Here is a 22,992-nt window from a genome sequence, read left to right as displayed (position 1 = left end):
CTCGAGGCTGTGCTGCCCCGGCGTCGCCAGGGAAAGGCCGACAAAGACGGCGATGGCTGAATCTGCATATCGACAACGTGGGTTTAATCAAACCTAGTGTTCGTAGAAAATACTAATGAACATATTAATGTTCGTCGATATGTTCGTAGAAAAATGAATGAAAATACTAATGTTCGTCGATATGTTCGTAGGAAAACAAATGAACATACTAATGTTCACCTATTATGTTCATCGATAGATTAGTTCGGGATCCCAGAATTTGCTGAATTTTAGTGGACATCTTTGCCCTTTTCGGATTAAACAAATAAAATTAACCAATATTTAATTACATGAAAAATCAAATCAAGAAATTATATGAACCATTGATTGGAGTGAGATGAATGGCCTTGATTTGGTCTTTATTCTCTATCCAGGGGAGTGGTTGTCATAGAATGCAACCACATATATATATATATATATATATATATATATATATATATAGGGAGAGGTTCAGGAAAGAACCATAAATAAAAGAAGACCGGAGAACCATTTTCAGCCATTCGATCATCAAGATCTACGGTGGATGCATCATCTTGTTGGATGAATGCAGATCCTGGGTTCGAATCCTGAAGGGAGCATTTTTATTTTATTTTTTTGAGTGCATTAATTTTAACAGCGGATGCATTAATTTTTACAGTGAATGCATTAGATTTGATGGTTCTCCCGTTCTCACAAGTAATGTAGTTCTCTCTAGAACCACACCATATATATATATATATATATATATATATATATATATATATATATATATATAGGGTCAAGTTAAATAGAGAATTATTATATATTTCATTTTGAACAAGTCTATACATGTTACGAACAGATCAACATAACAAACGAATAGACGTATTTAGTAAAAAAATAGAAAAACTCGCCACCAGCAGGATTCGAACCCGGGGCAAATTGCTGTTCATGCGGTACATTGATTTGTTCGTAAAAATTGTAGATCTGTTCGTTTTTGTTTCACGAATTCTCTATTCTCTAAATATTTAGCATTCTCTGTTTAACCTTTCTCTCTCTATTCTCTAAATATTTAGTGGATGCATTAGATTTGATGGTTCCCCCGTTCTCACAAATAATGTAGTTCTCTCTAGAACCACACCATATATATATTGGGGCGCACTCCAGTGAGACCCCCTATTTTGTGAGACATTGAGTACAATGAATAAGACGTATATACTGATGAACAAGGGCCACAAGGCAGTATATACAAATGAATAACAAAATGTAAAAAATTGATAATGAATAAGACATAAACTGATGAACAAGACAGTATGTATCATTGAACAATGCAGTATATACTGATGATTAACGAAATTTAAAATATTTTGCTCTCTCCAGGATTCGAACCCTGAGAAAAAAAATTATCCCTCTAGATACAATATCAGCCATAGGATTGATGAAATAAACGTACGAGATCGTGTCTCATGTCTCACTAAAAATAAGGGGTCTCATTGGAGTGCTCCCTATATATATCTATATCTATATATATATATATATATATATATATAGGGGCGCGCTCCAGTGAGACCCTCTATTTTTCGTGAAACACTAGGACAATGAATAAGACATATAATACTAATAAACAAAACTTATACTTAACGAACAAGATGTATATACTGGTGAAAAACAAAATTTAAAAAATTGTTAATGAATAAGACATATATACTGATGAACAAGGTAGTATATGCTGATGAACAATGCAGTATATACTAATGAATAATAAAATTTAAAATATTTTACTCCCTCCAGGATTCGAACCCTGCAAAAAAAATTCTCCCTCCAGATACAATATCAGCCATAGGATTGATAAAATAAACGCACCAGATCGTACCCTAAATCTTACTAAAATTAGGAGGTCTCATTGGAGCGGCCCCCTATATATATATATATATATAAGTGATATGCTAGTCACCATTTGTGAGCATGTTCGCTGAGCATCATTACATTTTGTTCAAATTAATATTACTTTTTGTTTTATATATTTAGTTTGATCTTAGTAATTCGTAAATCTTTAGACATTATTAATTTTATAAAATAATTTAAAAGTTAAAGCTGAATATGTTCTTTTTATTCATTTATTTGAAGTTAAAAAGAAAAAGAACAAATTCAATTTTAACTTTTATGTAATTTATAAAATAAATTATATTAATAATTTCTGAGATATAATCAAAAAAAAAAATATAAAACAAAAAAGATTAATGCTAATATGAATTAAACATGAGCGATCTCACGAAAGGTGCTAACGTACTAAAGTATACCACTACTAAAGATTATTCGTTATTCTCCATTCTCTAAATATATAGCATTCTCCATGGATATCTTAAACATGGGGGGTCTGATAAGTCTAATTACAAGGCTCGACTTATCATCGACAATAAATGGGTAACTCAATATTTATTCTTTAGTGGAATAAATTAATTATGATCTGGGGTGATCATAAGAAGTAATTCATTAGAGGTCCATCTTTATTCCTTGTATTTTATCCCTGGACTGGTTCAAAGTCTCTTGAGCCCAGTAGGAGAAAAATAGTCCAACTCATAAGTCAGGCCGAAATCCTGTATTTATAATAGAGTTAAGTATCAAATAAGCCCCTAACATAAATGCCCTTATCACATATAGATCCCTATAGTCGAGGTTGGTCCAACTAAAACCCCCAAACTACTTAATTTCTTACAATCAGGCCCTCTGCCCCAACGACGACTTAACGCCATCTGTTCTTAATTTTTTTTATATAATCGCCTGCTACTGCCTTGAGCAGGAGATCAGGAAGTAGCTTTAGAACGGTGTGGTGGTTCTGGCGGTCGGCGTATAAGGAACTGACTGCTGAAAGGGGGACTGTGGCGGCGAAGGAAGGGGGTCTGGAGAGAAGTGTCCGGCGTCTGAAAATCAAAGTCGTGCCTTACGCGGCCGTCTTAATCGCGCAGGGGCCGGCGGTGTGGAATGCAGCGGTCGTCTTCTCCAGGCACCAATGCGGTGGTGCGATCTGTCAAGCGAATAGGTTGTGAGGAGTGGCGACCGACGATAGAGCGGCACGTTCTGGAGGCTGGGGAAGACGGTGCATCTGTGGATGTGGTTGTGCGAACGGAGGTGGCGGCGGTGCTGCTTGGCGCTCGGTGATTCTGGCACTCTGTGCGGTGCAGAGGACAGTTGGGCCTGAGTGGTAGTGGTGAAGTGCGGCGGTGGAGTTGGGGGACGGCGGCTAGTGAGTGGTGGTAAGGTGTGAGACGCAGCAGATTTGAATTAGGTGTGAGACGCAGTAGATTTAACGGCGTTAAGTCGCCGTTAGGGCAGAGGGCCTGATTGCAAGAAATTAAGTAGTTTGGGGGTTTAGTTGAACCAACTTTGACTCTAGGGATCTATACGTGATAAGGGCCTCTATGTTAGGAGCTTATTTGGTACTTAACCCTTTATAATAAAGACCAACTCTTAGACCATAAATCACATAATTTCATTAAAAAAAAGGTTTTTATCTTGAAAATCTTCGATGCTCATCATCCATCCAACATCGGAGATTGAGCGGGATATAAATAAGATCAGAGCTAGTATTGTCATAACTTTGTTTTATAGAACTACGATTGAAGATAAAAAGGGCGACCATGGACAACTCTTTCAAAAACAAAGAAATCGTATTTTTGTGCAGAATGAGAAATGAGATCGTTTGAGGGGTCGAACAAAGCGTCGAAGTTTGCTGGCTTGTTTGGCAAGTCATGAAATTTTTCATGCGAATTCTTCTAATATTCATCTAAACACCTATATGCAAGCAGATTTAAATAATTAGAAACATGCTACGATTATATTCGATGTATGGTGAATTATGATTGATGAGGAGTAATATATGCGGAACAGATGAATGAACTCGGACAGAGCAATCAATGAGATCAGAGGAATGGACCTCGTCAGAGGAATCGGACCTCGTCAGAGGAATCGGATTTCGCTAGATAAATCACCAAAGACAGAGGAATGGTCCATCGCGCGAGATAGTCAGAGCAGAGGAATCGCCCGTCTATTGGCAAAATTACTACTATACCCTCGACCATGCGGGGTGCATGACCACAAAGGCGAAATTACTATTTTACCCCTCAATTGTACTCTATAAATACCCCATGCATTCTTGTTATGTACGACTACGTGCTCTTCACTAATACAACAACAAACTTATTCTCTCTTGGCAATTCAACTCTTTCCCTCAACTTTTACGCTTAAACACTAGGTAAAATTCGTAAGCTAACTATAATTCACCGATTAAATCACCATCCGTTCATTCACGATTCACCAATGATAATCCAAGAAAAGATTATCGGGCAAAGAACCGTGATTAAATTTATAATTCCCAGAGGAGTGGAATACACCAAGTGCAACTTTTCATTGCTTTTTTTAGTTAGAGTATACTGAATAGGTTTAGCTAATAATGAGTTAGTTGATGTTTTGAAGTCTATCAGCTAGCTAAGTAAAATGATAGAGTTCCAGAAAAGCCTGTTCAAATTAAGTTATCAATTATCAACCTTACTGACAGCTTGTTGGTTGATCAGTTGGAGTGATGACTGATTAATGTGGAATGTGGTGGTTATGATACATAACTCGCTTTGTGAAAATCTCTTTGCTATTTAATTCGCTTAGTAGGTATTCGATTTAAGTAAGACTTACAAAACAGATTGACTAAACGTGATAAGCAGAATGCAGAATAATTATATGCTTGATTATGATCATAGTAAGTAGAGAAGAAATTAAAGCACACAGATATTTCACATGGTTTAGAGTTATCTGCTTTTAAGTCCACGACCCGATCCAATCAGGTGATTCCACTTCACTTAATGATTCTTTATTTTATAGTTGCAAGTCAACTGATCAGCTAGTGTTGTTAAGTTGATCCACAGGTTACGCAATTATAATCGTTAAAGCATTTTACACGGTTGTGTCTGTCTTCACTTTCAGTTTTCAGACTACTCACTTGTAGCTTACTAGTTGAATTCCTTCTAACTCTAACACCTAGCTTCTACAAAGGATGTGAGGTTTCGGTGGCGATTTTCAACTAACTGAACACACTGTTACAATGAAAAATAAAATGAGTATTTTCAATGTGTTCAAGATCTAGGCTTAAGATATTACAATGAGAAATGTCTAGCTAAGAACTAAGTTATTATTAAAATGTGGTTATATATATAAAAAATGAAAAAACCTAAAAGAACCCTTGAAAGCACAAAAGGAGAAAACTAAGGGCCGAGTCTCATTAAAACCTGTTTATAGAAAACCTCATGGGAAAAACTGTAAACATAAAAAAGAGTACTCGTCTAAAAAATGACAAGCAAAAGACCAAAGCTGGAAGAGCGGAAAGGATTGTTTTGAAAACTCTGGCCTAACCATCATCCTCAAACAATCCCGACTCAAACCAACCGGAAATCAGACAAACAGCAAAAACAAGCCAGCCCACGTCTCACATACGCATCATTAAGCAGCAGCCGAAGACCCGAAGAAAGAAGCCAACTAACGTCCAAACCCAGCGAACCAGCTGAACATAGGGACAAAGACCATCTCAATTCACGAACCCAGCAGATGGCCGTCAAACATCTCCACGCCGACTGCGAACACTGCCGCGGAGCTGCCAACAGGACCCGACTCCCCCAACCCCAAACCCGAGCGTACCCTGAATTTGTAAAAAAGAATGAAGAACGCCCCATACCACCACCACTCCTCAACAAACCATGAAACAAGCACTGGTAGCAGCAAACCCAAACGCCCACCAGGTGTTTGCCAAAAAACTTTAAAGAATCCAGTCCTTCAAAAAGCCTAAACCCGACGAAAGTAACTGTGTGTGTAAATATCCGAAGTAACAACATGCTGGAGCTCATCGATAGCATAAGACCACCAACCCTCCTGACGAGCAGGGTTAGCCATGACATCAGCCGCCGTGTTACCCTCCCAATAAATATGTGTGACCCGAAAAGCTTCAAAGTGTTGCAGACGGAGTAAAGTGTGACGTCAAGAAGTAATGAAACACCAAGGAACATCCATAGAACGTGTTGCTAAAATATGAACAATAGAAGCAGAATCCGACTCAATCCGCAACCTCGTCCAGCCGCGAGAGTAGGCAATGGCGATGGCCGTGACAACTGCCAATAACTCCGCCTCAAACGCATATTCGGAACCCCCTTTGATGTGAAAATATCCCAAAACCGCAGCGTCCGGATCTCTAAAAACTCCCCCAGCCGCAATGAAGCCAGGAGCGCCAGAGGCCGAACCATCCGCATTAGCCTTCATCCAACCCACCTCCGGAGGCCACCAATACACCAAAATATAATCAGGGGGAGGTGCGACACGGGCAGCAACTCCTATGTGTCTAAGTGTCATATAATCACTCCACGAGTTAGACATGAAACCCGGATTGTGAGCCATTGCATCAATTTCCTTGAAAGAGATTTTCACAAAATAAATAACACTTCTATTATCAAAGGATAAATAGTCAAAAATCGCCGCATTCCACCCCTGCCAAATCCGCCACAAAGTGGTGATGATTCCAAATTTCCACCAACATAGCAGAAGCGAACTAAAAGATAAGTTCCATGCCTGAACCAAAAAGTCATGAACGTCCACGCAATCGTGTAGAAACTCCTTTCTGAACCATTTTCCTCAAAGTCATTTTCTTTATAAAAAAATTATAAAAATAATATAATCAACATATCAACAATAAATTAAGTCTAATAAAGTTATTTTATACAAAAAAAAAATATCGTCGACACCCGACATCCGAGGGTTTTGATTTTGATGAAAGGTTACGCCTTGTCAAACACCGGCATCGGAGAACAAAAATCTTGTAGTTAAAAATCATATATGTTTCAACCAAATGAGGGCATAGAGCCACATCTCAAAGGGCCTCGCGTTCTCGATTTGCATTCAACGTGTGTCGGCACGTGCCCAACGCGACGCTCATGAGTATTGATGATATGTTTCCCTTTGATAATCACTTACATCAAATTAAAAATCATATATGTTTCCGTTTGTTAATCACTTACATTGAATTAAAAATAATATATGTTTCAACCAAATGGGGGCATAAAGCCACATCTCGAAGGGCCTCACGTTCTCGATTTGCACTCGACGTGTGTCGGCACGCGCCGAGCCCGACGTTCGCGAGTATTGCCCAGGAAAGTCAACCAAATAGGCCTCACACGCTCACAACTCCAAAAAATATGACCAATTGACTCATCATCCTTGTGGCAGATAGGACAAAAGTTTGGAGCAATAAGACCACGACGAATCACATTGTCCAAAGTGGATAAACGAGCATGTAAAAGCCATCATCAAATAAGAGAACGACGAATAGGAATGCTTGCGTCCCAAATCCAAGTACCCCATCAAACCTTAGGAAAAGAATGAGAGGCGTCAGCATAGGCCAAAGCCGACGTAACATTGTATCTGAGAGACTTTTTCCAGTATCAAGTATCCGCACCCGAGTTAATAGGCAAAATAAGCATATCACAAACAATATTAGGGTACTGTTCCACAAAACTGACCGAGAAATGCCACTTCCCTTCAAAGAAATAATCAAACATGAGTATTGATTCACAAGTATGAACTTGAAATATGAACTTGAAATATTACGCTTTAGAACGAGTTTATCTTCAGAATATTTATTGTTATCTTGAGAGATAGCTTTGATAGCTTCAGAAATCAAATGTGCAACAACTCTTGTGCATTTGATTATGATCTTTCGTGATATATACAACCAGGGTCATGAATAAAGCCGTTGGAGAGAGCCTTCTTCAATTTCCGGTCCGTTGGTAATTGAAATCTCCCCGTTGGACTGTGTTTGAGTAGTCTCTGTCGAGTCTTGTAACTTAGTGGATTGAACTCTGCAACTTTAGATTTGTTCCGCAGTCTGTTAGGTACGAGAGATCTTTGGTGGGATCCACTTCAGTGGACTTGAAGTCAACTGGAATGCTTAAACAACTGCTTCTTGGTTCTCAGCTAGATCTGTACGTCCCCTGGATCTTTATTTTTGCTCAATCTTCTTCCTCAGCTGGATCTTTTCATTATTGGTTCTCCTCTTAAGCTGGGACTACACATTAGCTAGGACGTCCTCTTTAGCTGGGACTTCTTCTTCTATTGGGACTTTCGCTTTAGTACAAACTTCATCTTCAGTTGGGATGATCTCTTTAGCAGAGACTTCAGGCTTCTTTGAATCTCCATGGATTTCTCTAAGTCTTCTTTCCTCGTAAGAGATCTTTGACTTAGATTTCAGCATACTGCGCTTCAGTTAGGAGCTTATGATTTGAATCTATTGCATGCATCATATTTGTTGAGCATGTTTCCCCTTACTTGATAATTTGATGCTTAGTTGTGAGGATTTGTGTTTGATGGTTATTTGAACATATATTGATTTATCGTCGAGAACTTGTCACTTCCTTGTTGTTTGAGTGAATTTTCAGGAATATTGAAGCTTATTTTGGCAAAATTATCTGCATGGAAGTTGAATTTCATCTTGATACGAGTTCGTGAGTGCAAACAGATTGAAAATCGGACCTTCGACAAGGGAGAACGGGCCAAAACAAAATCGCTGCACAAAGCTGTCAGCACCCGCGGCTGCGATCCCGACCGCAGGAATTTTGGCGTCGGATGCGGGCTGGTCACGCGGCTGCGCCTGGGGCCACGTGATGATGGTTTTCTAACTTTATTTTATTCAATTAGTGAAGACTTGCTGATAACACTCATGTTTCCATGGTTTTTAGTGTTCATATGATGTCAATTTTATAGGAAATTGAGTGTTGGATAGTTGTTTTGTGCTTATATTGCTTTATATTGTGAAATATGTTCCTTGGTCGTAATTTGAAGGAATTTACAGGAATATTGAGTTTGAATTCTTGCTATAAAAATTAACACCGTTCAATTTTTGACCCGTTTTTTATATTCTGAATTTCTAGATTTGGCTTTCTGAATGACGAAATTGACTTTGTGAAATCCTCAAATGTTAAAGATGAAATTCGCCTTTTGAATTTGTGAAATTTTTAGACAAATTTTTATTGTTCACTTTAATATTTTAGTTTTGGGTTAATTTCCTCTAACCAAAAACAACGTCGTCGTATCTCAACGACGAATTATCCACGTCAAGATTCAGGCATTCCAAATCAGCTTTAATTTGAGAAAAATGAAAAACGAGTAAAAAATTGAATAAGTTTAAAGTTCATGTATTTATAACTATGTTTTAAAGTTCATGTTAAATACCAAAAATGAGTAAAGTTCATGTATTTATAACTAGAATTTAAAATTTATGTTAAATATCAAAAAGTGAGAAAAGTTCATGTATTTATATACCAATTACCCATAATTTTATTGTAGTAATTCTAAAGCTTTTCAGATGATGTGTGGTGGATTCGGTCAAATTTCTTTCGAAAGAAGTGGGAATATTTGATTGCATGTGATCATGTAGCATTACCATTCCATCATTTTAAAAAGCAATATTGCTGGTCGAAAAGATTTAGTACGATTACGAATTGATTCTACTAAAATGGTGTGATCGTGAAATAAAGATCGTCTAGCTAGAAATTTATTCCAAACAAGTGGTGAACTATATTTTGGCATAAATGTCTTTAAAAATTAACAAAAGTCTTCCATTTATAGTATTACTTTTAATTTTTATACTTTTTTCTTGTTCGTCCTCTGCTCGATTAATGCAAGTTTTTGCTAAAATCTTAATTACATTTATAACGAACCAGCAAGTCACATATTGGGCAAATCATCTTTTGATTAGAGACTATACAAGAGTGAAATTTGAACTCATGATTTTTTATATCTTTGAAGTTAATTGGATATTTTTGTATGCTTCTCTATTCATGGAGGAATCAAATAGAAGTGCAAGTTGTCGGACATTATGAATCTAATAAAAGTCGAAACATATGCCCTGCTGAAAGAATCATAATCCCACCAAAAAAAAAGTAGGTTAAGAATATCCGGTGCATTTTATTTTCACAAGTAGGGGCTTCATATTCGAGGGATCCAATCCCACTAGCTGGTTACAATTCTTCGAATTAATATCCACTTGCACATGATGATGATGATATATTGTAAAAAAGACAAGAAAACGACTTTTCATGAATTCAGACAACCTACCTTATCCTTACTACTACTTTCTTAGAAATTATTCAAATTTTTTAAACCATTTTATAGTGTAATCACATATTTCCAATTGCAGACTTTAACTCATTTCACTCGGTGAGACAATAAAAATGCACATTAGTTTAAACACATAAATTATAGGGACTAATTTAAGGATGTCGATCGGTTCGCGTTCGGCTACCCGTACTTGAATTTTTGGTTATCCGAACCCGAATAGACCATATTCCACTGATCGTTCCCGAACCATTTTAGGTATTCGGTTATCCAATAACTGATTCGGTTATTTGGGTATCCAAATACCCATTTAAAAAATTAAAATTCAGCACTTACACTCACATTTACAGATTTACAGACTTACATTTATAGACTTACAAACTTAAAATGAGAAATAAATTTAAAATCAAGAGCTGATTCAGGAAGAGGACTTACCGGGCGGTGGACGGATGGTAGACAGACGGCGAAGTGGCCCGGTGGCGTGGCGGAGCGGAGCGGCCTGACTAGAGTATTTGTTTCGGAATTTGGAGACAGGGACGTCGCGCTCGCGCAGGATGTTCGCATCGCGCGGGAGAGCGGCGGTAGATGGAGGGCGGCTCACGGAGGTGGCGGACGGCATCGGACGATCGAAAAAGGGAGATGGATTTGGGAAGAGGGAATGGGTCGGATGGTCTGGAGAGGCGGGAGTGGGACTAGGGTTCTAACTTCCTCCCTAATTTTTAATTTCTATAATATAATTTTAGTTTTCAATAATAATTAAAATATATAAAATATATTAAAATATTTCCGGCTATTCGGTTAACCTGATAATCGATACCCAAATTATTTTTAAAAGTGATAATCGAAACTGACCCAATAACCAAAAATTTCGATTATTGGATACCCAAACCCAGAAATTTCGATTCGATTAATGGATTAACCAAAATCCGATAACCAATTAGACAACCCTAGGACTATCAATAATTTGAATGGGCGATATATGGTATGACATTATAAAGCGATTGACACAACTGCGCTCGTGCCACATAGAAAATGAAAAATAAAAAAGTTGTCTCTATAGCTCCTTCGTCTTCCATAATCCCCTTGGTACTGGCTAACATCTCATGTCTAATTTTGTTTTGAAACATTTACCTACTTTCTATTGAAATCTAAAAGGGCTACTTACAGGGGCGGATTCAGACAGCTCGATCGCCTGGGCATTTATTATTATTATTATTATTATTATTATTATTATTATTATTATTATTATTATTATTATTATTATTATTATTATGTTGTTGTTGTTGTTGTTGTTGTTGTTGTTGTTGTTGTTGTTGTTGTTGTTGTAGTATTTTATATTTTCTCCATTTTTTATACGCAAAAATATAATTTAGACTGTTTAAATTTGTTTGTGAACACAAAAGTATATGTTTGCTTTTTTTTTTTTGGAAAATTCTAGCTCCGACCCTTTCTTTCTATGAGACTGTTTGATTTTTCCGACTTTATCCCTTTCTATGAGACTATATGATTTTTCCAACTTTATCGCCGACGATCACTTCTTGCTTCAATCTCTTTCGATACATGCATTTTCCTTGCAAATTAAATGCGAGTTTAATTGTTCGTTGTCTTTAGTCTAACCGTGAATATTTGAGGTTATTTATATAGGGTTAGGTTCAATGAAAAATGCCTAAATGTAAGAAAGAAGAGAGAAGTAATCTCATTCGTTGATCTTATCTAATCTAACGGACATGATTTGTTCACGCCATGTTCAATGGATTTTTTCGTTGAACATTCGTGAACATATACAATATTTTTGGGGGTTCTGGGTTTCGACCCCCCATATGTTCAACGAAAAAATCCGTTGAACATGGCGTGAACAAATCATGTCCGTTAGATTAGATAAGATCAACGGGTGAGATTACTTCTCTCTTCTTTCTTACATTTAGGCCTTCTTCATTGAACCTTCGCCTATTTATATATATATATATATATATATATATATATATATATATATATATAGGGTAAGTATCTACAGAGAAGGCCCTTAGATTAGAGAATAAAGAAGAAATCTTAACCCCTCAAATAGTGGTGATGGACGGTTAGATTTGTAGGTTTTTTTATTTTTAAAATTCTGAATATTCAACTTTTATTACTTTAAAATTCGAAGAAGGGTAAAATTGTATTTGTTAGTTATTCAGTAACTTACCATTCCTACATTTACTCCCGTAATTATAGCTTGTTACTCATGAACCCACCACCCATTCATTCATCCCTTGACGCAACCATCTCTCTCTCACCTGCCATTTTTCCTTTTTTTCTTCTCCGGCGAAAATCGATGGCGCTCCACGTCTCCCACTCTCACAAGCCCCGCACTTTCTCCTCCCATTGCTATCGGTGCTCCAGCATCCTCCGCTCACTTCAACCGCACGGCCGCCCTGCCAGGATCCTCAACACCTACGACTGCCCCGTTCGTGGCTAAATAGGCCACTTCTCTCTGCAGCGTTCCCAACGTCGTCTCTGTCGTCCCCAACGTGGTTCGCCGGGTTCACATTACTCGAACCCCCAATTTTCTAGGTCTCACCGATTTGTTCGATTTGTGGCTGAATTTCGATTGGACTCCGATATCTAGCCGAAGACGAAGAATTTTTGGACAATTTTCTCGTGGGCTTGGGAAGGCGTGCAAATCCAGTGTTCTGATTTGCTTATTTTGAAGTTCACTCAATTTTTTTTAATGAATTGCTTCTTAAGTATGATGTGGTGGAAGGGAATGTGTTGTCGTGTGTGCGTGATTTGCAAATCCAAGATTCTGGATTTGATGAGGCGTCGTGTGTGCGTGTTTTTCAACTAGTGACTGTTATTTTTGCAAATTCTTGGATGAGAAACTGGTATTGTTGTGTACATTTGTGATAGTGGAGTGAGATTACCAAATTGACTATATTGTACTCCATATCTATACTGTATTCGTTGTATTAGTTAATTTATTCAGTTTCGTATTTTATTTATTCGATTAATAACAAAGTGGTATTCGATGAATTTTCAATATTATTCACTATAATTTTAGTGAATTATGCAGTTAATTTATGTGTTATTCAATATATATTGTAGTTTATTTATTAAATTTACATATTTATTCAGTATAATTTATATATTTGCAAAAATTATTTATTTATTCAGTATAAAGTTTATAACACGTCACTCTAAATTTACAATATTAGAATACAATATAACTATGTTTTATCGTACAAAGAAAGTTATTCAACAAATTAGATATTCGATTACTTTTGTTCACTTATTTATAATATGTTCATTCATGGGCAGCACGCCGAGTTGTGGCTTTTTGACTCTTGAGTCCGGCCTTCACGCTTCACGCCTCCAGCCCTCCGGCGACCGGTGCTCTTCCCACCGGCCATCGGCGCCGGTGTTTTCCTCTCCAGCGCAGCTACTGCACCTGCACAAGACCGCTGCTGCGCAGTCCTCTGGAACGAACCAGCGTCACCTGCACAGCGCCGCCGAGAGCACGCCGCGTCCCCACCGCTCCTTTCCGCAGCTCGCGCCGGCCATCACCAACTCCGTCGATCGCTCCTCTCCCGTCGCCGCTCCAGTCCCGTCGCCTCTCCAGATCCATCCCCGCTTTCCTTTGGCGATTTGGCGATCTGAGACAGACCGTTGACGTCGATTGAGGCCGGCTAAAGACGGTGAGCTCTGGACCGGCTGTCAGCGTCTGGAGCTGCCGTTTGACGTCGCCGAGGCAACGCCACCGCCGGATCTGCTCATGCTTCGCCTGAGGTCGACGGATCTGACCTCCGGCAGCCCACTTCTCGACTGCCACTGCTGCCCGGAGTGAACGCCGGTGCTGCTGCTCTGTAGTTGGCGAGGGACGGCAGATCGGCTGCTCCCGTGCAGATAGTGCTCGACGATCATGTCCTCCGGCAATTTTCAGCAGTCCTCGATCGACAAGGGTAGTCTTAATCTGCCCCAAGTTTCGAACAACTTCATCAAAGCCTTTACTGACGTTGCTGGCCCAGTCTTACCAACCTCCAAGGATAACCCTTGTTTGCCGAGGGTTTCAGCGTAGAAGAATCAACAGCCGCTGCTTGGTTCTTCCTCTTCTACCGCGAAAGCTGTTGGAACGGTGTCCTCTTATGCTCATGTCACGGCCCCCCAAAGAGTCAGGAAGCCGGACTTACCGGCACATAAATTCCACGCGCTTCAACCCTTTGCTCAAGGAGGACATGGCGTGCTCAAAGTTCCTCGCGAAATCCAGAATTTTCAGGCATCAAAATTCCAACACGCGCTTATTGGTCGTTTCATGATGAATAAAGGTGAAACACCTAGGACAACTAGAGAACTCAAGGCGGAATTACAATCGTTGTGGGCGATTAAATCTCCTTGGTTTCTCATGCCGATGGGAAGAGGATTCTATACTTTAAAGTTCATCGACAAGGAAGATAAAGCTACCGCTAAACGACATGTGATCTGGGATCTTCCTGCCGGTTCGATACGTCTTCGTGATTGGGTTCGCTATTTTAACCCCTATAAAGAATCGTCATCCTTGGCTCAAGTTTGGGTGAGAGTCTATTACCTGCCGGTGGAGTTCTGGCATCCGGAGGTTCTTTCGGGCATAGGTCGATGGTTGGGACAACCTTTGAAGATTGATGGAACGTCTATTGATGATGAAGTAGCTCACTTTGCTCGTATTTTAGTGGAAATTGATCTCTCTCAACCTCTCCCGGAATTCATGACGATCGATGGAGGCGAGTATTTTTTTAACATTGAATTCAGTTATGAATATATTCCTTTATATTGCACTATATGTAAGATAACTGGACACTCGCCGGACAAGTGTCGGCGAGGAAAAACAGGGAAAAATGTTGAACCTGAGGCGAAGATCATTAGAGGCCCGGAATGGCAGGCTGTTGTGGAGGCCAAGAGTAAGCAGCCTCTCGATGGAGAGGTGGCATCTGACTCAGAGTCGGAAGATGGAGCTAAGGAAGTGAGTGTTTCTGCGCACAAGGAGTTTACAGGGCCGGATCTTTTGGAAAATTTGTGTAACAGGAGCTCGGGGTCTAACCACAATCAACTGGGGTCCCAGGATGGTAACAGATTCGCAATCCTCGAAAATTCCTCGATTCAAGAGGATTTGGTGACTAACAAGCAGGATACCATTCTTAAGAACACAGCGGGGGACATCGACATGAACACTGCTTCGTCAGAAAATTATAATAATCAAGGAATGAGATCTCAACAGCAAGAGAAGGGTTGGGAATTTGCTGCCACTAAACATATTTCTCTGGAGCTTAGCATCGAACAGTTGGGAGATGCTACTGATAAGAGGGAATCTCAGCAGCCTCTTTCGGTGGAAATTTTCCCAAAAGAGATGGGGGGCGTCAATTTAATGACGGCAGATGGATCTATTTTGCAGGTTGATGGGGAACAAAGGATATAACAGCAGTTGGGGGACGTATCGAAGAAGGTGTTAGCAGTTTCGCACAACGGTTCTCTTCAGGTGCAGCAAATGAACGAACCATGGGGTGAAGTTACGGAGAATGTTGCAGCAGGCTTGACTCAGGTTTCTCTTCAAGAGGAAAGACATGGGAGGGATCGCGACACCATTACTCAGCAGACTGCGCAGAGCACTCTTGCTCCTTTTTCGGCTGACCAAACAAGCAAGGAAAAGAAAATTCTCGCTTTAGAAAATGATATTAAAGTGGAGAGGTTAAAGAATGAGGTCTCAGGATCAAGCGTATCTAAACGTGGCAGAGGGCGTCCTCCCAAGAATGATCAGTATATGCGCAATCATAACAAGGCTCTTCATCTTCAGCAAGAAAGTATAAAAAATCGTCTCCGGAAGGCAGCTGATGATGGGCATCAACCAAGTGAGTATATTGTTGATTATCAAGAGTCGGAGAGTTTGCAGGCTATGGACAACGTAGCAAACAAACGGTGGGATAAGGAAGCGGTGCTGGGAACTTCTCAGCCCAGAATCAATCAATAATTCTTATGAATTTTTTGGTTTGGAATGTCCGAGGCTTTTCGGACGAGTCTAAATCTCTTCTTAAGGAGCATTGTCGTTCGTTTTTGCCTTTACTTGTTGGCATTATTGAGCCAAAGAAAAGCCTTCAAAAAGTTCGCCAGAGCTATTGGAGATCGATTAATTTGGTGCCTCATCATCAAAATTGTCGACAGCCTCGGAGACCGAACATCTGGTTGCTCACTAATCCGGATGTTCAGACCACGATTCTGCTCTCCTCGGATCAAGTCATTATTGCTGATTGTGTTTGGCAAACATACTTTTTTAGAGTTGCTATTGTGCATGGTGCGAATGACCACGTTTCTCGACGTGCCTTGTGGACGGATCTTCTTTCTTTTGTTGATGGGAACACGGTGTTTATTGGCGACTTCAACGCCGTTAAGGGGGCCCATGAGCGACGTAGTTTGGCGGCGCCTTTGAGAAGTTCTTGCAGCGAGTTTTGCGACTTCATCGAGGCTTCGGATATGATTGAATCTCCTTCTTCTGGCATTCGGTTTACATGGTCTGGTCGGATTTTACTTCCTCGGCATGTGGAGTCTAGATTGGACAGGGCATTTTTTTTCTCCTGGTTTTGCGAATTTGTGGGCTTCGATTAACATACATGCGCTCCCAAGGCTTACCTCTGATCACTCTCCCTTGATTTTCCAATGCAGCGATGAGATGAGTAAGGGGAGACGTTTCAAATTCTTGAATATGTGGACTTCTCACCCTAACTTTCTTGACCGAGTGGCGTCTTCTTGGGATGCTGCGACTGACGTTCGTTGTCCTATTTTTAAAATCATGTTCAAGCTCCGTCGTCTCAGAAATGACCTCAGGGCTTGGAATAAAGATGTTTTTGGGCAGGTGGATATGTAGATTAATTCGGAGCAAGTCTCGTTGCTCGACGTGCAGAACAGGATTTCTGACCAGGGTTACACGGACATTCTTTTTGAGGAGGAGGTCAGTCATCAAGCTCGGTTGTCTTCTTTCCTTACCAGGAAGAACAGTCTTTTGCAACAAAAAAGTCGCGCGCACTGGCTTTCTGACGGAGACCGTAATACTTCTTTTTTCCATCGTGCTATTCGATTTCGAAAGCAAAGCCACATGATTGAGCACTTGAAGATTGCCGATGTTGTCTCGTATGATAGGGGGAATATTCAGCAGCATATTATTGATTTCTTTTCATCTCTTTTTAAAGACGAAAGTCCCAGTAATGTGAATTGGGATATGCTGGAAGGTATTATTGATCAATTTGTCTCTGAGGATCAGAATGGGAAGCTCACGCATATACCTGATGATGAGGAGATTATGGCTGCGGTTTTTAGCTTGGATGCGAATAGCTGGCCAGGTCCGGATGGGTTTTCAGGGAAGTTTTTTCAGAGCTGTTGGACCATTATACGACTGGATATTCTTTCTGCGGTGCGTGCTTTCTTCCTTAATTCTTATCTGCCTGCAGGCTGCAATGCTAGCATCTTAATTTTGATCCCAAAAAAGGATGTGGTGGAGACGGTGGCTGATTTGAGACCTATCATTCTCTCAAATTTCTTCTTTAAAATTATTTCCAAAATCCTCGCTTCTAGATTGGGGGAAGTGGCGGCTGTTGGGGTGTCGCCAAACCAATTTGGGTTTATTGGAGGTCGTTCGATTCATGACTGCATCATGCTTGGCTCTGAAGGTTTTAGCTGCATGAATCGCACGGGCAAACGCTCGAATATGGCGTGCAAAGTGGATATTCGCAAAGCATTTGATACTATGCGCTGGGACTTTATTCTGAACGTGCTCAGGGTTAACGGTTTCCATGGAAAGTTCATTGAATGGATTTCCATTATCTTCAGTTCTGCCCGGATTTCCATTCTTTACAACGGGCAGTTGAGTGGCTACTTCGCTTGTTCCAGGGGAGTTAGGCAGGGTGATCCTCTCTCTCCTATTCTTTTTGGAATTGCTGAGGATGTTTTGAGTCACTTATTTCTCATTTGTGTGAATTCTCGTCACATTACTTCTATGGCTTTCAGCAGAAAGGCCTCTTTTCCTACTCATTTGCTTTATGCTGATGACATTTTGATTTTCTGTAAGGCGTCGATGAAAAACGCTCGCAAAATCAAAGAAATCTTGGATTTCTATGGTGATATTTCGGGACAAATTTGTAACCCTGCCAAGTCTCACGTTTTCTTCGGGAGGGGCGTTTCTTCCATGGTGAAGAATCGTGTGATTAGTGAGCTTGGCTTTGCGATGGGATCTTTGCCGGTTACCTATTTGGGAGTTCCGATTTTCTCTGGTCGCATGCGTGCTTCTTACTTGATTGGTATTTATGATAAGATTGTCAATAAGTTTTCAAGTTGGAAGGGGCTACACTTATCTATGGCTGGCAGAATTTGCTTGGTTCGTTCTGTGATTCAAAGTTCGGTAACGCACTCTATGATGATATATAGATGGCCTAAATCACTCATCTATAAACTGGATAGGAAGTGCAGCAACTTTATTTGGTCGGGACATGTGGACAAAAAGCCTTCGTGCCCGGTGAGCTGGTCTAGGGTTTGCGCTTCTCGGTCGGAGGGTGGCCTCGGGGTTAGGTCTTTCTCGGCTATGAATAGAATCTTCTTGATGAAGATGGCCTGGAAGCTTGTGCAAGGGCGAGACTTCGCCCCTTCGATCATGGCGACTCGCTACTTGTCGAATTTTGGCTATGCCAAGATGTTCTTGGCTTCTTCGCCATTCTGGACTGGCGTGAGGGAGCATGTCAACTCCTTGGTGATGAATTCTTATTCCTATATTGGCACTGGAGAACACATTTATTTCTGGCATGACGAATGGCTGGGTTACAAGTTGGCGGACAAGCTTCATATTCCGCCTTTTATGAGAGACTTTCTGCAGCAAGCTGTGAGTGATTACTTCTATGATGGTGTTTGGCATTTCACTCCGGATTTTATTATTCAGTTTCCTGATATTGTGGTGGATATTCTGTTGCTTCCAATTGGGGAGGAGAGTGACACTCGCTTCTGGAAACCTTCTGTTAGTGGAGAGGTTTCGGCCTCTCTTGCCTATGTTTCGCAGTCTCCGCATTTTCCCAAAGTTCTTTGGGGAACTTGGATTTGGGAGCGTTTTATTCCTGACAGAAGATCTCTTATCACATGGCGGATTCTGCATTTGAAGATGCCGACTCTGGATGGTCTAATCAAAAGGGGCATGCATGGCCCCAACAGATGTGTGATGTGTGGGTTAGCTGAGGAGTCTATTGACCACTTGTTCTGGAATTGCAATGTTATTCGGCAGACTTGGGGGGTTTTCTTTGATTGGTTTGCCAAGTCGCACATTCTGGACTGCTTGGATATTCATAGCATGTTGGCTGCTGCATGGAACACTGATTTCAGTCCGTTGGTTCGGTCCTACTGGAAAGCTGGGGTCATTAATTTTATTTGGAAAATTTGGGATTCCCGCAATCAAGTGACTTTTAATGACGCCAGTTTCCACCCAAATTTGATTCTTGGGTTCCTGAAAGTTGCGTTTAAGGAGATGGATTCAAATTTCCCTAAGCTTGGGCGTTCTCATAACTCTTGGCAGGATTATTTGACGTTTAGGCGAATTGGGGTTTCGATGCGCGCTGTTCCGCCCCCTTTGATGATTGAGGTTCACTGGTGGCCACCGGCAGGGCAGTGGATAAAAGTAAATACGAACGGTTCGGCGCTCGGGAAACCTGGAAGCATTGCCGCGGGCGGTGTATTCCGTGATAACTGGGGTGCGGTTCGCGGTTGTTTTCACTTTAAAGGGGGTTCGGGGTTCGCTTTTGAAGCGGAGCTTTTCGCAATCATTCATGCCGTTCGAATTGCGAATTCTCGTGGGTGGCACTGGCTTTGGATTGAAGCAGACTCGTCTTATGTTGTCCAGCTTCTGCATTCTCGTTCTCTGAAAGTTCCTTGGCATTTTCTACCGCTATGGAAACAGACTTTAAATTGGCTTTCAAATTTTCGACTTCAGATTTCGCATATTTTTAGAGAAGGAAATAGTGTGGCGGATATTATGGCTAATCATGCCCGGATCGAAGGGTGGTGGCCCTTTGCTATTGAGGATATTAAGATTGCGGTGTCTTTAGATATGGCTACTCATAGTCGCGTTCGTATGAAGAATTGATGACATGGGGCTGTTTAGGAATGGTCTCTTGGAGTGGTTGATGCTCGGTTGGGGTGTTTTCGATCTTCGTTTGGTTGGGTTTACTCAGCGACGGCGTCTAACCGGCTAAGGTCCAACTATTTTTTATTTTTATTGGATGATGGAGACAACGTCTCACTGGCCATCATCTTTTTTGCTTTGCGAGTTCTTGTTTCGATTGTGACTAGTTTGAGCCGGGATTGTTTTGGGACGATGGTTAGGCCGGAGTTTCAGATACTTTCCTTTCCGCTCTTCTGGTCGTGGTCTTTGTCTTTTGACGAAAACTCTTTTTCCTTTTCTGGTTTTTCCCACGGGGTTTTTCATGAAAAGGTTTTTTATGAGGCTCGGCCCTTAGTCTGCTTTTTTGTGCTTTCAAGGGTTCCTTTGTTCTTTTTTCTTTTTCCCACTTTTTATAAAATCGCATTTTAATAATAATATAATATGTTCATTCATAAAAATTTGTAATGTATTAATTTAATTTAACTTACTGTTCAGAACTTATTGTGTGATATTCATTACTGAATAATATTTATTCAGAACATATTCATGTTATTCAGAACTTATTCATAACTGATAGTTATTCAAAAGTTACACTAGATTATTCAGAACTTATTCATAACTGAAAGTAGTTATTCGAAAGGTACACTAGATTATTCAGAACTTATTCATGCTTGAAATCGAAGCGTTAACTTAATGAATACGTTTTGTTAATCTAATGAGTACGTGCTGAATATTGTTTACATTTAATTGAATATACTAATGATTATAATGAATAAATAAATAAAAAATGTAATGAATAAATTGAATTCTTTAGTGAATAAATAATACAAATATAATGAATAAATACAAAAATTCATTACATATCTAATTGTTTGTTTTTGAAATAATGTCGTAATTGCACATTATTTAATCTAAAAAAGAAAAAAAATTAATGAAATGTCATCCATAAAAAAATAAATATGTTTGTAATAGCTTGTTTTTGAACTAATGTTAAAAAATTTATGGTGAAAGAAAAAAAAAACCGTAAAAATTAACTAATTATGTGAAATAAAAAATAAATAAATGAAAGATGCAAAGAAAAATAAATTTCATGAAAAAACAAAACAAAATAAAAATGAAAATAATTGGAATAAAGAATAATACCTAATCAAACCATCATTGTCGAACAACTCAAAGCAGTGACTAAAATAGAATAAAAAAATGAGGAAAATACAAAGAGATAATAAAAATATATTTAGATTATAATATACGTTGACTAATTGACCATCATTTAGATTATTTCATGAATTTTAAATATTAATATGAGGGATACATAAAAATGAAAATAACACAACAACATATATATACAAAAACGCAACAAATCAAAGTAATAATAATAATAATAATAATAATAATAATAATAATAATAATAATAATAATAATAATAATAATAATAATAATAATAATAATAAAACAAGTTAGAATTCAAAAGTATAAGACTTGAAATGATAAAGCATATTTCCGAAAAGCGTGTACAATCATTTCCATAATTAATGTGATTAGATTTAGCATTAAAAATAGGAAAGTTAAATCAAATACACCTAATCTACCAAAAAAGAAGAGATTTTCGTTTGCATATTTATAGGAGGTTGAGATATACTAAAAATTGGAATTACATTTGTAACCTTTTTATTAAAATGAACGTCCAAATCAGCCTACATTAGGGCCGTCCGATCCATGAATTTAAATGGCTCAGATCACTTCTCTCTTCTCCATAATATTTAGCTTCTCTATTGATCCCTTCTATATATATATATATATATATATATATATATATATATATATAGATGTATTTGACCCAAGTTATAGTACCCAACATTTTTGAAATTGCTCTTTAAATTACTCTTCCGTCTATCAAAAGCATGACATTTTATATTTTTGATGAACACAAATTTTAAATAAAAAGGATGATGATTTTTACGTAGTGGAGAAAAGGTCACATCATTGTATAAAATGAGTAATTGACATAATTGACATTGAATTATGAGTAATTTTTTTTGTGTGTATGTATTGGCCTAACGGTAGGTGGTTAATATCCTCGAGTCCACCATAGTGCAATCTATTTATTTCTTTATTTACTTGTGTAATTTATAAAAAAAAAAAGTGCTTTTTGTTTTTTTAAATAAGAAGTATCTATAAAGATAAAAGATAAGAAAAAGATATAAGTTCGTGTTCTAAAAATTAAAGTGTTATACTTTTGGTGGAGAGAGTAACTTTATTTTGAATTTACAATTCATATTTACACAAAGAAATCAAAAAATACTTTTGCGAAAGAAATTCATATTTAGGTTTAATTTACATAATCACAATAAACGAGATAGGTGTTCTTTTTTTTTTTTTTTTAATTAATGATAAACGAGAGATGATTTAATTTCCATATTTTTATTTACATGGCTAGAATTTCCTATAACTAAAAGGTTTTGGCTACAATACGGTGTTGCCTCTTTAATTTTGCTACAAAATTATTTAGAATATAATGGTCATGATATTTTTTGCAAAGAAGCGTTTTAACTTATTTTAGCTCATCACATTGTCTCTTAGTTGATGTTTGTGACCCTTCCAATCACATATATATTCCACAATTGATAGAGAAATAAAAAAGAAGGAAATCAAAGATAACGAAAATATATTCCTCAAGCTGGTCTAGAATCAGCTTTTCTTGCGTATTTAAACTCGTGCCT

At 38.8% G+C, this 22,992-nt stretch overlaps 1 protein-coding gene across 1 annotated transcript; it reads left to right on the top strand.

Annotated features, from left to right (window-relative positions):
- The first annotated feature begins 16,119 nt into the window (after positions 1 to 16,119).
- Positions 16,120 to 20,254, top strand: LOC131003039 (uncharacterized). Its single transcript, XM_057929505.1, has 4 exons — positions 16,120 to 16,652; positions 16,804 to 16,906; positions 17,006 to 17,089; positions 17,225 to 20,254. The coding sequence occupies exons 1-4, from the start codon at positions 16,120 to 16,122 to the stop codon at positions 20,252 to 20,254; spliced, it is 3,750 nt and encodes a 1,249-aa protein (XP_057785488.1).
- The last annotated feature ends 2,738 nt before the right edge of the window (positions 20,255 to 22,992 follow it).

Source organism: Salvia miltiorrhiza, unplaced genomic scaffold (genome assembly GCF_028751815.1).
Source record: "Salvia miltiorrhiza cultivar Shanhuang (shh) unplaced genomic scaffold, IMPLAD_Smil_shh fragScaff_scaffold_61, whole genome shotgun sequence".
Taxonomy (NCBI): Eukaryota; Viridiplantae; Streptophyta; class Magnoliopsida; order Lamiales; family Lamiaceae; genus Salvia; species Salvia miltiorrhiza.
The sequence above is the reverse complement of the archived record's forward strand: the minus strand, read 5'-3'. Positions and strand labels throughout refer to the sequence as shown.

What these genes read in the sequence shown, in the direction of transcription:
- LOC131003039 (XM_057929505.1), top strand. Translation starts at nt 16,120, where the DNA reads ATGAATTTTTTGGTTTGGAATGTCCGAGGCTTTTCGGACGAGTCTAAA. An exon ending in TCTGGCATTCGGTTTACATG is followed by an intron (nt 16,653 to 16,803) that starts GTCTGGTCGGAT and finishes TTTCCAATGCAG; the next exon opens with CGATGAGATGAGTAAGGGGA. An exon ending in ACATTCTTTTTGAGGAGGAG is followed by an intron (nt 17,090 to 17,224) that starts GTCAGTCATCAA and finishes CGATTTCGAAAG; the next exon opens with CAAAGCCACATGATTGAGCA.